This window comes from Telopea speciosissima, chromosome 4 (genome assembly GCF_018873765.1).
Source record: "Telopea speciosissima isolate NSW1024214 ecotype Mountain lineage chromosome 4, Tspe_v1, whole genome shotgun sequence".
Classification (NCBI taxonomy): Eukaryota; Viridiplantae; Streptophyta; class Magnoliopsida; order Proteales; family Proteaceae; genus Telopea; species Telopea speciosissima.
The window spans coordinates 66762831-66776212 of NC_057919.1; the positions used below are offsets into that span (position 1 = coordinate 66762831).

The 13382-nt window shown below is 40.3% G+C and overlaps 1 protein-coding gene and 1 long non-coding RNA gene across 2 annotated transcripts; both read left to right on the forward strand.

The window, feature by feature from the left end:
- Positions 1 to 3516: 3516 nt before the first annotated feature.
- Positions 3517 to 13086, forward strand: LOC122657747 (homeobox protein knotted-1-like 1). The gene is made up of 5 exons (XM_043852540.1): positions 3517 to 3812; positions 3900 to 4010; positions 4129 to 4294; positions 12225 to 12475; positions 12865 to 13086. The coding sequence occupies exons 1-5, from the start codon at positions 3564 to 3566 to the stop codon at positions 13042 to 13044; spliced, it is 957 nt and encodes a 318-aa protein (XP_043708475.1). The 5' UTR covers positions 3517 to 3563; the 3' UTR covers positions 13045 to 13086.
- On the forward strand, positions 9074 to 9416 carry LOC122657748. The gene is made up of 2 exons (XR_006332348.1): positions 9074 to 9115; positions 9219 to 9416. It is a non-coding gene; the product is annotated as an uncharacterized LOC122657748 (long non-coding RNA).
- Positions 13087 to 13382: the final 296 nt, after the last annotated feature.

Sequence of the window (13382 nt, forward strand, 5' to 3'; positions counted from 1 at the left end):
CAAAAGGAGGAATAAACATTAGCAGAAACGAAATTTGGGTCTGCCCGTAGCTTCCCAACTGATTGAGTGAGCCAGGAAACCTGGAGTGTCATTCCACTGCTCAGAGATTTTGCGCCTTGCTGCTCGGTTGGCCAGGGTGTCTGCTGGGACATTACTTTCTCTGAAACAGTGGGTGATACGCCACTGAATAGAAAAGAGGTAAAGTGCTGCTATGATTGGAGAAACTAGATTCTAAAGAATTTAAAGACAAAAGATGGAGAAGCTCCCATGAACATGCACTTAGACAACCCAAATTATTAATTGGATCTATCCCAAACATCCAAATACATATGATTGTAAGTTCCAAATGCAAACAAAATGGGATATACATCAGTTTGGATCCTAGGTGCAACTTGCTTGGTAGAAAATCTTTTCTTTGCATCTTTTAATTTGTTTATTTAATTTATTTTTTTGTGTACAATGTAGTATGCATATGTCAATGTCCAGTTTTGTTTCTCTTAAAAAAAAGGTAAGATAAGGAAAGGTAAGGTGGGGTGGGGGGATTCAGATGCTTTATTCTTTTTTGGAGCATAGTTGGAAAACTAGGTTTTGACTCAGGCAAGTCATTCAAGTCGATTAAAAAAATAAAATAAAATTAACATCATCAAAAATTGTAGAGATTCGCCGAGGTTTAAAAAATGACTAGACTAGGTCTGAGTTTTTTACTTACTTTGTAATTTTGTCTGAGTTATGTAAAACTCACTGAATTTGGTTATTTTTTTATCGGATCATATATTATTCATAGATCATAAGTTTGGTTTATAGCTAAACAAAACCTTATAATTTTTGTTTGTTATCTTCAATATTAGTCCCCTTTTTTTTTTCACCTATGAAGTATCCATAGCTTTGGTCCCTCCTCACTCAGAAGATATTTAAAAAAAAAAACAAAAAAAAACATGACTTGTCCTGAGCCGGTTTGATTAGCCCTACTTACCAAGTCTTGAAAAGGGAAGGGCGAGTCAAGTCAAAAAACCAAAATTTCCAATTATCCCTAATTAAATAATCAATAGTGGCATAAGGAAATATACTTTACATATGAATGAATTTTGAATACAAATAAATGACAGAAGGGAAAATGAAAGTTACCTGGTCGCATGACTCCAATGCCTAGACTCAGGAGGATTGAGCTCCTCTCTAGAGATCCCAGTGCCCAGGGAGTGCCCAAAGGGGCATCTAATTGTAGGGCTGTGTCGCACACATCCTGATGGTTGACTGGGTGTATGTCAGGATTTGTGTGTGGCACAACCCAGCCCTTGGATGCCAGATCTTTATCCTCTCAAGTGTGGTGCATTGTCCGATGTGCCACGTTGGTACATTGGGCAGTGCATGTACTTGAGAAGATAAAATTCCTTGGATGCCTCCTGGGCACTCCTTGGGCGTTGGGCTCTTTGGAGAGGAGCAAGATCTGACTCAGGAGCACCTGAAAGTACCACCATGTCTCGTGAAATAAAAAATGATATCAATATTGATGCCCCTGCTTGAACTCTCATTGGCTCGTGACACGATCGGACATGATCTCTTGCCTACTGTCGCCTGCCCCTACTACTGGGAGTGCCCCACACACAAGCAAGGCAGAATGTACCACTTTAACCCTGCCCGAACGCCTTGTCCGAGTTGGGGTAAGGTGGTACTTTCCGCCGCCCTTGTGTGTTGGGGTGCACGGCAGTACCGGACAGACGAGGCATGAACCTTTCATACATGCTTATTTTAATGCCATATCTCAAACTTTTGCTTTTACGCCCATAGCAGGAATGTTCCTGTTACAAGGCTAGCAGCCAAGAAAATGGAATAATTCATTTTCCCTTTGGGTTCATAAATATCCCCTTAGATTTTGATATTTTCTAAAATACCCCTTGGCTGACAGCCTTGTAATAGGAACATTCCAAACTTTCGTCCCATTTTAATGCCACATGTTAAATTACCATGATGAGAATGCCTGGCGCTTGAATGGAGAATTAAAAAGAAAGTCGTCTGGTCAGTGGTAGTAAAGACTGCAAAGCGATAAGATATTTAGTAATTACCATCAATGGTTCCAACTGTATCCATTCATTAAACAGTGAAGATGATGATGAAGAAGATAACCAGATAACCATTGTGATTGGAGTCACCGAGGGTCTAGGGTTTTGGAGTTTTAACTTACCAGTTATCACACCTCACATGCTTACCATGGCGGTCACGGATTCTCCCGAGGGGAGCAATGAGGGTTAAAACCTGAACGAACAAACTAATGAATGGGTGGGAAGAAGAAGAAGAGATAAAGAAGAAGAAGAGATAAAGAGAGAGAGAGAGAGAGAGAGAGAGATGAGCAATAATGGAGTGTCCAAAAGGAGCAGGAGCAGTACAGGTGGCTATCGTACTTTGGGGCCGCACAGGTTGCACAGAGCGGCTCACTCTTTCGGACTTTCACTTTCCCCCCAGCGGCCCAGCTCCGTTACGACGTTGCCCATGTCAGTAGTATATGTTTTATCGGGACCCACCACCATACTTGAACAGTAACCAAGCAACGTGGTGTGTAATGTCCATGTCAATGTTTCCCGAGAGAGAGAGAGAGAGAGAGAGAGAGAGAGAGAGAGAGGTCCCCCGTGCCACGGCGGGTGCTAGTGAATGGGAGATGAGAAATGGCGGTGAGGTGTTTGTGAGAAAGACCTATAAATAATGGGAGCATCACTGATCCTTCCTCCCAAACCCCAACTCTCAGTTACCATAAGTTACATCTCGTTCTCCCCCTTACTACCTACTGTTTCGGAGCGTGCGAGAAAGTGCGGTGCCCGTTGCGTCCCTCTCTGAAACTCAAGTACTCTCTCTCTCTCTCTTTCTCCGCGAGTCTGGGTTTATTAAAAAAGCTCTGACTGCACGTCACTGCTTCAGGTCTATTTCAGGTCTTGTCTTTTCCAGCTTAAACGCAGAGAGGGAGTATAGCTAGCAAGCTAGGTAGGGTTTGCAGAGCTATATATATTTACGGTTTCGGAAGAATAGCTGTTAATCCATCCATTCCCGCTTCTCCTTGCAGCACTCAGCACGGGAGCCTCAGCGGTCAAACCTCAAACAGGTTCAGTTTCTGTTTCTGGTAAAGTATTAAACTTACTCATCTGGGAAGGCTATTAAAGAAAGCTCCGAATTGTAACCTAGAAACAGGAAGTGTAGAGCGTAGAGTCTGTTGTAGACTACTTAAGATTCCAAGAATCGTCTGATATCTTGAAAATTCATGTGAAAGTGATAATAATCGCAAAACTAAAGAAGCTGCTTCAAGATCTGTCTCATTCTTTTTTCGTTCAAGTGGATTGTTTTCGTCTTTTTCGTGAGAATCTGATAATTTGTCAGGTTTCTGTAGCTGCAGTAAGAGAGATCACTCAAACTCCATTTGAAATAAAATAAGAATTAAGGTTGCTTTTGAATTTTCTGTAGAATAAGCCGGAAGGATCAATACAATTCAAGTTGGGACTTGGGAGTTTTGCTTTTGGAGTTCGTTACAGCTACCAGAAATGGCGGAGTGATTTTTGGCAATCCTTTTTAAAGATATTTTTATGGAAGATTTTTACCGGCTCGATCCTGCGATTTCTCGTTCTGATGAAATCGCGGGAGTTGGAAACGTCGTTCCAGTTCCAGCTCCAGTTACAGCGACGGAATTTGACCGTCAAGACGAAAACATCTTTCAAATCGAAGCCAACGAGCCGGAAATCTCTGGATCGGAGATTTCCAGTCTGATCAAAGCTCAGATCGCAAACCATCCTCGCTATCGTAGCTTAGTGAATGCTTATATAGAATGTCGGAAGGTCAGTCCACTTCTCGAACTGATAATTAGCTTCTTTTTTTTTTTCCTCGAAAATTTTTCTGAACACCTTTCCTGTGTTCTCTCACAGGTCGGAGCGCCACCGAAAATGGCGTCTCTTCTTGAAGAAATCGCTCGAGAAAACCACCCTAATTGTGGTTCTAGGGAGATAGGAGCGGATCCAGAACTCGACAAGTTCATGGTAATGCCGAGGGAGAAAACTACTTCAAAATTTCCCTTTTCTTAGGTTTTTAGGTTAATTGATCGTAAAGTAGAACAGTGAAGTATATATTACTTTTTTTTTCCCCTGATTGTTGCAGGATTCGTACTGCGAAGTTCTTTACAGATACAAGGAAGAACTATCGAAGCCGTTCGATGAAGCAACAAGTTTTTTGAGCAATATCGAAACGCAGCTCAGCGATCTCTGCAAGGTAGCTTCTTCCTCGACCACAACGACCTCTGCTTCCTTTGGGAATTACCACTCAGGTATGGATTCTCTACTCTACGCGCTTCTCTCTCTTCTCTGTGTCTTGTCTTTTACAGCCACGTTAACTGTTATGGGTTTTCCCGTTACAAGCGTTGTGAATATAAAAACGTTACCTTTATTGTTACACGTAGTGTGTATTTTATCAAGGAAATGCTGTCATTTCGAAGGTGAGGGTTAGTACTACACATTCCCCCCAACATGGAATGTTGAGCATCTTGTGAGCAAGTATGCACAAATTTGTAGAGCGCTTGTTGCATCACTGTTCTTCAATCCTAGGTCCTGTCGGTGCAGGAAGAATATTGAGACATCGCAAAATAAGGATGACTATCTTTCAAGGGGTTGATCGTCTGAACTTGTTGGAAGAAGGGAAACAAAAAAATAGGTTTTGGGGAATAAAGAACATCCATAAATGATCCACGGTGGAAGTTTAGACTTAAGTGGAGCGATCCATTTGTAGATTTGCAGTAAGAGAAATACTTCTGGGCAAGATGGTTGGCCTAGTGGATTTCGATGGGCAAGAATTACCATACTTGACGAATTTGGATCTCCGAACTACGTTTGACCTGATTCCTCAAGAATCCAAGAATAAATAGGTAACTTGGTGAATTAGAGGGTTAATTAAGTTCACAAAATTTTAGGGAAATGAAAAAGAGCAATGAACCTTATTAGCTTAAGGTTTACAACAGGAATTCGAATAACACTGGAGTATCCCAACAAAGAGGCTAAGTTGGAAAAACAAGTTAGAGATGACACCCCCAACACCCCAAAGAAAAAGTATCTCCAATTTCTGACTTATAAGTGTATATGCTTTTGATCATGAATGTTTTGAAAATAAGTTAAATATGAACTGGGATGCAACTGTTTCAATGCTTTCTGTTGCATGAGGATAGTTTTGATGAGTTCCAAGAGTATTCTGCAATTGTCCTCAAATGCAGTTTTAGAGGGGGATGTTTAATTGTGGAAGCAATATTTTTTTGAGCCACATTTGCCTCTAGTTACCTCTAGTTCGAAAATCATACCACTTCAAAATTATGTTGCACTGTTAGAACAAGTCAAATGAGTTGGTTCTGTATCACTTTTGTGTCTGGTTTTATATTTTACGACATTACAACCCAAAATTCAGAGGAAGTAATGGAACCTGTAGTACTGAAAAACTTTTTGAAATCAATTCAAAAAATTTATATTGTCAATATAGATAGATGTGGTCTGTTGGAAAATAGTTTACTGTGGGGTAACATATTTTTCTGCCTCCTTTTTCAATGAACTTGATTTAATTTATTGAACATTACAAGTATAACCATTCAATGGTAATTGGGGAATTGTTGCATCCTTGACATTTAATCTAGCTAAATTTTTTGTGCAACATAGTGCTGGTTAGAGTATTCATCAGATCTTAGTATGCTGAATTAATGTAGTCTGTGGCCCCTTCGTCAATGACATCGAAAAAGTTAAGTTGGGTTAAGAAGGTTGTCTAGTCTCTAATTGTTTCAAACTGTTTGTATGGATATCAATGCTTTGTCTTGGGAAAGATTCGAGATTTCAGTTTCAACCTTGGTTTCGAGCTTCCAACTGAAATTCAATTGAAACTCAGTATGTTTCGGCTGGCCATAGTTAGGCCCGAGACTTCATGGAAACCCTAATTAAGCATCTCAATTCCCAACCTATTGGAACCTTTAGATTGTAAAAAACACTCATCCAAGTTTTGGTTTCATACCTAGATTGGTAGTGTACAATATACTCTACTGTATACTTTCTCAAAGCTTATTTTATACATAGTTTAGTATTAGAATACAAAATATTCGAAAACAACTAAAACACACATTAGGAATGAAGAAAAACCATTTAATATTAACAATGTTATAGTGTTACAAGTAGTTAAGTACAAGTGTACAACCAAGGTTAAAGACCTTTAGGAACTGTTCCTCCAACTGTAAGTCAGTACCACATAGAGTTCTGGGAAAGCTCAAAACCTTTGTGGAAAAAGGGTATACCTCTAGGTTTGGATTTTGCAAATCTTGCTCAAAAGCGGTAAATAGTTGTTGTCGATGCATTGTAGTAGTGTCCAACATTTTGTTCCTCTAGGAAATGTTGGTGATTTGGCCAAAAATACCAAATATGGGTTTTTCGTTTTTGGAGTTGCCTCCATCTAACAGGCGAAACCACTTGAAACTCACAAATGGGTCACATTTCATTGGAACAATGCTTTAATATGCAGTGTTTTGTGTTGAAATGATACCGAAATTGAAATTTGGCGAGAACTGTAAAATTTTGGTCGAAATTCTGCATATCTAGTGAATCGACCTGCATTTCACTTTGCCTTTTGTCGAAACGAAAATGTTTCACGAAATCTCAGTCCTTTCAACTGAAATTTCGAACCGTGTTTTGGGATTGTTTGTATGGACATTGATAATTTTGGAGGGAGAGTTGTTGTAGGATGACGTTTGACTGAGTTTGGGGGTGGGTAAAGCAATCCCCTCACCTTCCCCCGAAAAAAAAAATGAAGAAAAGTAAGTTGATATTTGGGTTAAACAAGGTCACAAAAAAGAAGGTTTTTTTTTTGAAATAAAAAATTTATTGAAGATTAAAAAGGAGGCAAACAAGCCTAAAGATAGACAAAAGCAAAGAAAGCTAAAGCCTAAAAAGGGGACTCAGTCCTAAAAGACATATTGGCGAGGGCAACAAGCCACTCGCTCATCCAAGAGAAATAATAAAATAAGGTTACGGAGGATCTGTGAGCCGCACCGAGGGGGTTCTTATCTTATTCGATCATCGAGGGATCTCAGCATATACACCAGGCTGATCAAGAGCCACACGGGCCAAAAGAGCCGCCTCCTCTGGTGAAAAAGGAGATGGATTTTTTTGCAACCCCACTCCTAACTCCTTTTCAACCTCTCTATGAGAATTTTTAATGGTCTCAGCGACTTATCCAGCTTCAGTCTCTTGTCGTCGACGGTGTGATCCAGGGATAATGTTCGCCTGCTCCACATTCCGATCCCGAACTTGCCGGCGTCGCGACACTTTTATGAAAAGAGCTTCACTCCCTGCTTCATCATCTTGCTCATTCGTAGCGTGAACCACAACTGCAGTTCTACCAGTATCACAGCTTGTGACAGAAATTGGTGAAAGAACCACTTCTAAACGACCCTCCTCTTGAGGTACTAAACTCATTGAACAAACCGGGCTTGAATGCATTGATGGAACGTCATTACTAAACTCATTTCCACTGCTCATTGAATCGCTTGACTTATCCAACATAACCTTCTGGGAAAGTGAGTGAGAGACTCTAGTTATAGCGTGTCTATTAAATTCCTGATTTTCCTCCCTTGAGTTTGAAAAATCCGAAGATTTTGCAACTGCCTCCGCAACATGCTCCTCCCTTTCCTTCTCAGAGTTAACCTCATTAGTGCCGACCTGCACCACCGCCATCCCTACCGACTTCTCCACGCCATTATTATCCAAACTCCTACCTCGTGAAGAGTGCACAATAGGGAAGTTAAGATTTGAAACAGCTGGACCACCTTCCTTAGTGCCCAAGCTAATAGAATTGAAAACAGAATCTAACACCCTGGCCCACTTGTCATATTGCCAACAATAGTAGAAGTTGACACAATTTCTACTACCTCACACTCCCGAGAATCATGTTTATCCAATGGCGAAGATTGAATCTGCTCGGATTGACCATCCTTGGTAGTATTTGTAACCACCTTTGGCCGCCACACCTTTCGACGATATTCCACCAGCCGTTCATCCACATAATTCGCTCCTGGTGTTGTAAAGTTCTCTCTCTCTTGATATCGGGCAGAACAGTTATCCACATGATGGCCATAACGACCACATGAAGCACAACGGGACGGAGGATCCTCAAACTCCACCAATTGCTTGAACACAAAGAGCTTTGACGTATTTGGCTGATTCCTCTCCACGTAGATCTCCTTCACCCTTGATTGAGTATCGTCAATGTCAACACAAACACGAGCAAAATGGCCAAAGTGTGACTCCTTGGTACGTCGATCAATAGCAATAGGATGACCCACCGCTTTGGCCATAGAAAGTAGGATCTCTTCATGCTAGTATTCTTGGGGGAGATTGGGGAACCTCATCCAAGTTAGTGTATGAGTAATATCGTCATCCTCCACCCTAAAATTAGGTCTTCATCGCTGGAAGCGAAGTAACTGTCCATCCACCCTAATGGGACCCCGTTTCCACACTATAGCCACGTCTACTTCCGAATGAAAACGGAAAAGAACAAATCCCTTACCCAATGATTTCAAGATCACGTCCTCCATCAAAGTCCAGGACTCGTTCACAAACCTTCTCAGCGCATCCATTGAAATCATTCTGAAGTTCACACACCCAAGGAGAGCAAAACGATGCCTCTCTAATTGAGAATCATAAGCCGCTTGCGGAATTCTAATCCTCATTAGCCCTCCTTCATCAGTTACTGGATTTGGCAGGTTCTCCACTGAGGGAATAGTAGGCCTCCCCACCACAAACGCAAAGGTCCTCGGTGGCAGAGAGCATGACTCCTTAACCCCAACATTTTCAGTCTGAATGGGCCCTGGAGAGCGGCAGATCACCGGCGTCCTGCAAGGCATCAGATGAGGTTCACCTAATATGAAAGGATCTGTCCAGATGCCATTATCCCTCCCGCCGGAGCCCTCACGACACCGAGGATAATCCATTTTCTTATGCGGTGCAGAGGTCACAAAAAATAAGTTGATTGCTTCATTATCCAACCTAACCAACCTATTTTACATATTTGTTAAGACGGTTATTTAGGATATTAGGTTTAGATAAACCAATTGAGGCATCAACAAGAGGTGTTTGAAGGCCACTTATGGAGCGCAAATCTGCCTTAGATCTATATACATGAGTTCGACCTCCCATCCCCCTTCTGATTAGGTTGCTGAGTGGCCCGTGTAGAGTTAAGACCATGTTTCAATGGTTCTCTAAATTAGTCTTCAGTTCCTGATTTGGTTTGGGACATGCCTTATTAGGCAACTGTTATTTTATTGCATGGTGTTGTAAATTTATAAACAGCTGTAATTTTTTGGGTTTTTATTCTTAAAAAAAAATACATTTGTTGGTTTTTTATGTGATCAAGTTTTGGCTTTACAGTTATTTTTGTCTGTGTCTGGGGTTTGTGTGAAGTGTGCTTTGTGCTTGATGCTGCACTCGTTGGGTGCGAATGTTCCTCATGTGCACAGGGGTTTTCTTGGGGAGGATAAAGAGAAGATTTGGGTTGAATGTGGTTTTTGCTGGGCAGTGCAGTGGTTACTGTAACTTCCTTATTTGGTGGAATTTTTTCTTGGCCGTCTTTGCCTATGCATTTGGGCAGAACTGGAAAAGGGATTAAGATCTTGTGTTACTTTGCCTATTCTTTGTTGTGTGCTTTTTTGTGCATTCTGTGCTTTTTCTTTTGCACCACCAAGTCCTAAAGTTTTCAGTGTTCTTCTCTTGTCCCTTGGAATACTTGCCCTTGACTTCTTGTATTTGTATTTGTGTTGTGTTCTGTATGATCTTTGACAGTGACAATATTTCTCCATGACAACCCCTCCTCGGAGGGGAAGGGGGGGAATTTTCTTGTACTCGCAAATCTCAAAGACTAAAGTCATTAAACTGAATTAGTGCAGTACTTAATATTATGCATACGCTTATGTAGGATGGATGCCTTGACACCTAGGCATCCTTGTTTCTTTAAGGATTTGTAGCTTTAAGTTTTGTGTTTATGATTGACAGAACTTTGTTTAGGTGAGCTAGTTTTAGCAGGTGTGGTTTAGAGGGAATTATTTAAAATCAGTAATGAAAATTTATTGTTGGATGGAAGTTAATGAAAACTTGTCATATGGCTCCATCATAAGTACCATTCCCAGATTGTGACACTGCATCTATTTAGTTATAGAGTATGAAGTTGTTTACTGTTTACTCAGCCTGCATAAAGTCAGACACAAATACCCACTGATAGAAAAACATACACACTAAATGCTTCACAAATCTGAGCTGGCAGTTGGTCTCCTCAGGTTCCTGGAGGTGCTCCTCAGAACTTTCTATAGCCTTGTGAGAACTCTCTTGTTTAAATTCTTTAATCTCTTCCTGATGTCTTATCTCTAAGTATCGGGCATTGTGGATTTCATGGGATGGGGTTATGGGTGAAACTGGTTTTTCTTCAAGGTTTCAAGCATTGATTCAACCTCTGTTAAACGATTTTAAAGTTTCTTGAGGATAATCTGGGAAGTATAGTTAGTGATGGATTATGAGTTGTTATTTAGAAAAGGGAATATTTCGAAAAACCATATGTAGAAGGGATGGTTTGTCACTTTGGAAGAAGGAAGTCATGTTAAAATCATATTCCAAACCCGAAAATAGAATTTCGGGCGGACACCATTGCAGGAGCCAGAATGCTGTTTAGTTTCTGACTGTTGGGTGGCTCATGGTTATCAATGTTCCCGTTTGTTAATATCTGTTACATGGACCACAGTGAGAAAGCTCATAGAATAGTTGGGAAGAAAATTTCAGAATGATGTGGTTGCCCTTTATTAAAAGTTACATTTAGTGTTGAGGAATCATACTCCAAGTCTGGAACTTTATGAACACCTTTAAGCCATCTTGGACACAATGATTATTCAACACTAGATACCCATGTTGAAAATTAGCTGTCTTCAATTGTTAAAATATATGTTTTTAAATACAGCTGTTAAGTATCCTCTGGTTTTCTGTATATTTAAATGAACAAGATTAGTATCATCTGAAATTGGCTTGGTGGTAGAGATGTTACTTTAATAGATAGAGGTTTGAGTTCAACCTTTGCTGACTAAGTGTGTACACGACATTCAATGTTATGTCCTCCGGCCAACCCATTTTAACTATTCCCCCCCCCCCCCCCCAAAAAAAAAAAAAAATGTAGAAAGAAAATCCAAAAACCATGCTGTTGGATTTGTTTTAATGATGGGAATGATTGAACCAGGGATGGGATCATGATGGGTTAGGGTTTAAGTTTTTTTCCCCCCTATTGTAGCATGGCCATTACCTAATATAGCCCTTCCCAGATAGCTCCTGTAGTTTTACTTCCTGTTGTAGACTTGTTGGATAATAGGCTAGGTTAGTAAAGAAACTCGGTCTGTATCAAGAAAAGAATTTGTAAATTTTGTTTGATTTTTTGAGAGAAAAAACAGTTTCTTATCTTTGGAAGAAGAAGAGGGGGGGGGGGGGGGTTAAGAAAATGCAATATGTAGTTCCCAGTACATATTCACAAATAGGATCGTATCGTCTCTTATATCTCTGGCATTTAGAATTAATGTTCAGTTAAATTCACCACATTGGACTTTATGGTACTTGGTATTCAATACGGATTTTTCTTTTTCTTTTTTTTTGATTGGGGGGTGGGTTACTGGTATGCATTACGGATTCACTAGTTAAGAACTATTATTGTAAAACTAGTTAGTTGTATGGAAACTGACATCAATAGCAGACAGAAATTTTATGTCAAAATAATACACAATTCAAACTAGGAATTAACATGTTTTAGCAGTGTGCTCATGTCCAAACAATACTGCAACACCTGGATTTATATGGATGACTTCAGTTCCAATATGTTACAATGCGGACTGGGAAGGGAATGTAGCTGACTTCACATAACGAAAATCATAGGGGAGCCTACAAATATACTCTCTCTAGATATTTGTTGCCATCTCAAGTTTCTTAGTGTTTATTAAGAGAACGGAATTCCCTTCTTTTATTGGCTCAAGGAACAACTCCTTTTGTCCTCTCTTACTGGGATTAGTTGGGGGGGGGGGGGGGAGACATCTCATATGAGGAGCTACACAAAATATCTGGAATTTTATGTACCTTAGATGTTATTTTCCTTGAGCTCTATTTTCTGGAATCAATTGTGTGTGTGCTCTTCGTGATTCATGTATGTCATTTTTCCAGATGAAGCACCTGGGATGTCAGAAGAGGAGCTAAGCTACAGGGACGTGGAGGTGGTGGATGGTCTGGAATCTTCTGGTCCCCATCATGGTGACAGGGAGCTGAAAGAAATGCTTTTGCGAAAGTACAGTGGCTATCTTAGCAATCTCAGGAAAGAATTCATGAAGCAAAGGAAGAAAGGGAAGCTACCTAAAGATGCAAGGATGGCATTGTTGGACTGGTGGAATAACCACCATAGATGGCCATACCCCACGGTAAGACTCTTGCATATAGGCTTCCTAGCTTTACATTGTAGTGAGTTGTCTAGCAAATGAGGATTTCTATGCTAGTCTCAATTGATAGGATATGCTTCCTCTGTGTGTGTGTGTGTGTGTGTGTGTGTGTGCTTGGGGTGCTACTAACATGGTCTCCGAATAACCAATCTGTGACTGTTTGCGTTGTATATTCCCCCTCCACTCCCCCTCCACTCTATCTAACAGTGTTTAAGCCTCTGATCAATGGAATGAAACAATGATAATGATCGTAAGTAGTTTGCTCTTCAGTAATACTGATTTGGAAATGTTTCTTTGAAATTAAAAAGAAAGAAAAAAATGCGGTTCAAGCTGGATCTTGATTACTTAAACATTGGGTGCCTGATGTACAGGAAGAGGAGAAGATGCAGCTCTCTGAAGTGAGTGGATTAGACCATAAGCAGATTAACAATTGGTTCATCAATCAGAGGAAGCGGCACTGGAAGCCATCGGTAGACATCGGTTTTGCACTGGTGGACAGTATCACCGGTGGCAGTTCAGAACCTCAAATACACCAGAGGAACTGGCAATAATGATATTTTTGAAGTTTGAATAGCACCAAATCTTCACTGCACCTTCCTTTTAGTCCCAAGAAACTGTTTTCTGGGTAGGTGCTGCTGCTTCTCGTCTGCTTATTTGTACAAAGTTGTATAATCTGCAAATGTCGTTTTAGAATGTCTGCTATTTTGTCTATAGAACATTTCCTTGCTAGTTTCCATTTTCCACTCTCATATTCCAAAACCCTTCTCACCTAACTGCCTAGCAAGAAATAAGTTTGTAAATAAAGAAGGGTAGTTATCCATGTAACATTGTATTGTGATGTTTTCGAAAGTAACCAGATAAATCCAAGCCATCTATTTTATGATTTTTT

Coding starts and splice junctions, on each gene's coding strand:
- LOC122657747 (XM_043852540.1), top strand. CDS start 3,564: ATGGAAGATTTTTACCGGCTCGATCCTGCGATTTCTCGTTCTGATGAA. Junction 3,813..3,899: donor CTTATATAGAATGTCGGAAG/GTCAGTCCACTT, acceptor GTTCTCTCACAG/GTCGGAGCGCCACCGAAAAT. Junction 4,295..12,224: donor CTTTGGGAATTACCACTCAG/GTATGGATTCTC, acceptor TCATTTTTCCAG/ATGAAGCACCTGGGATGTCA.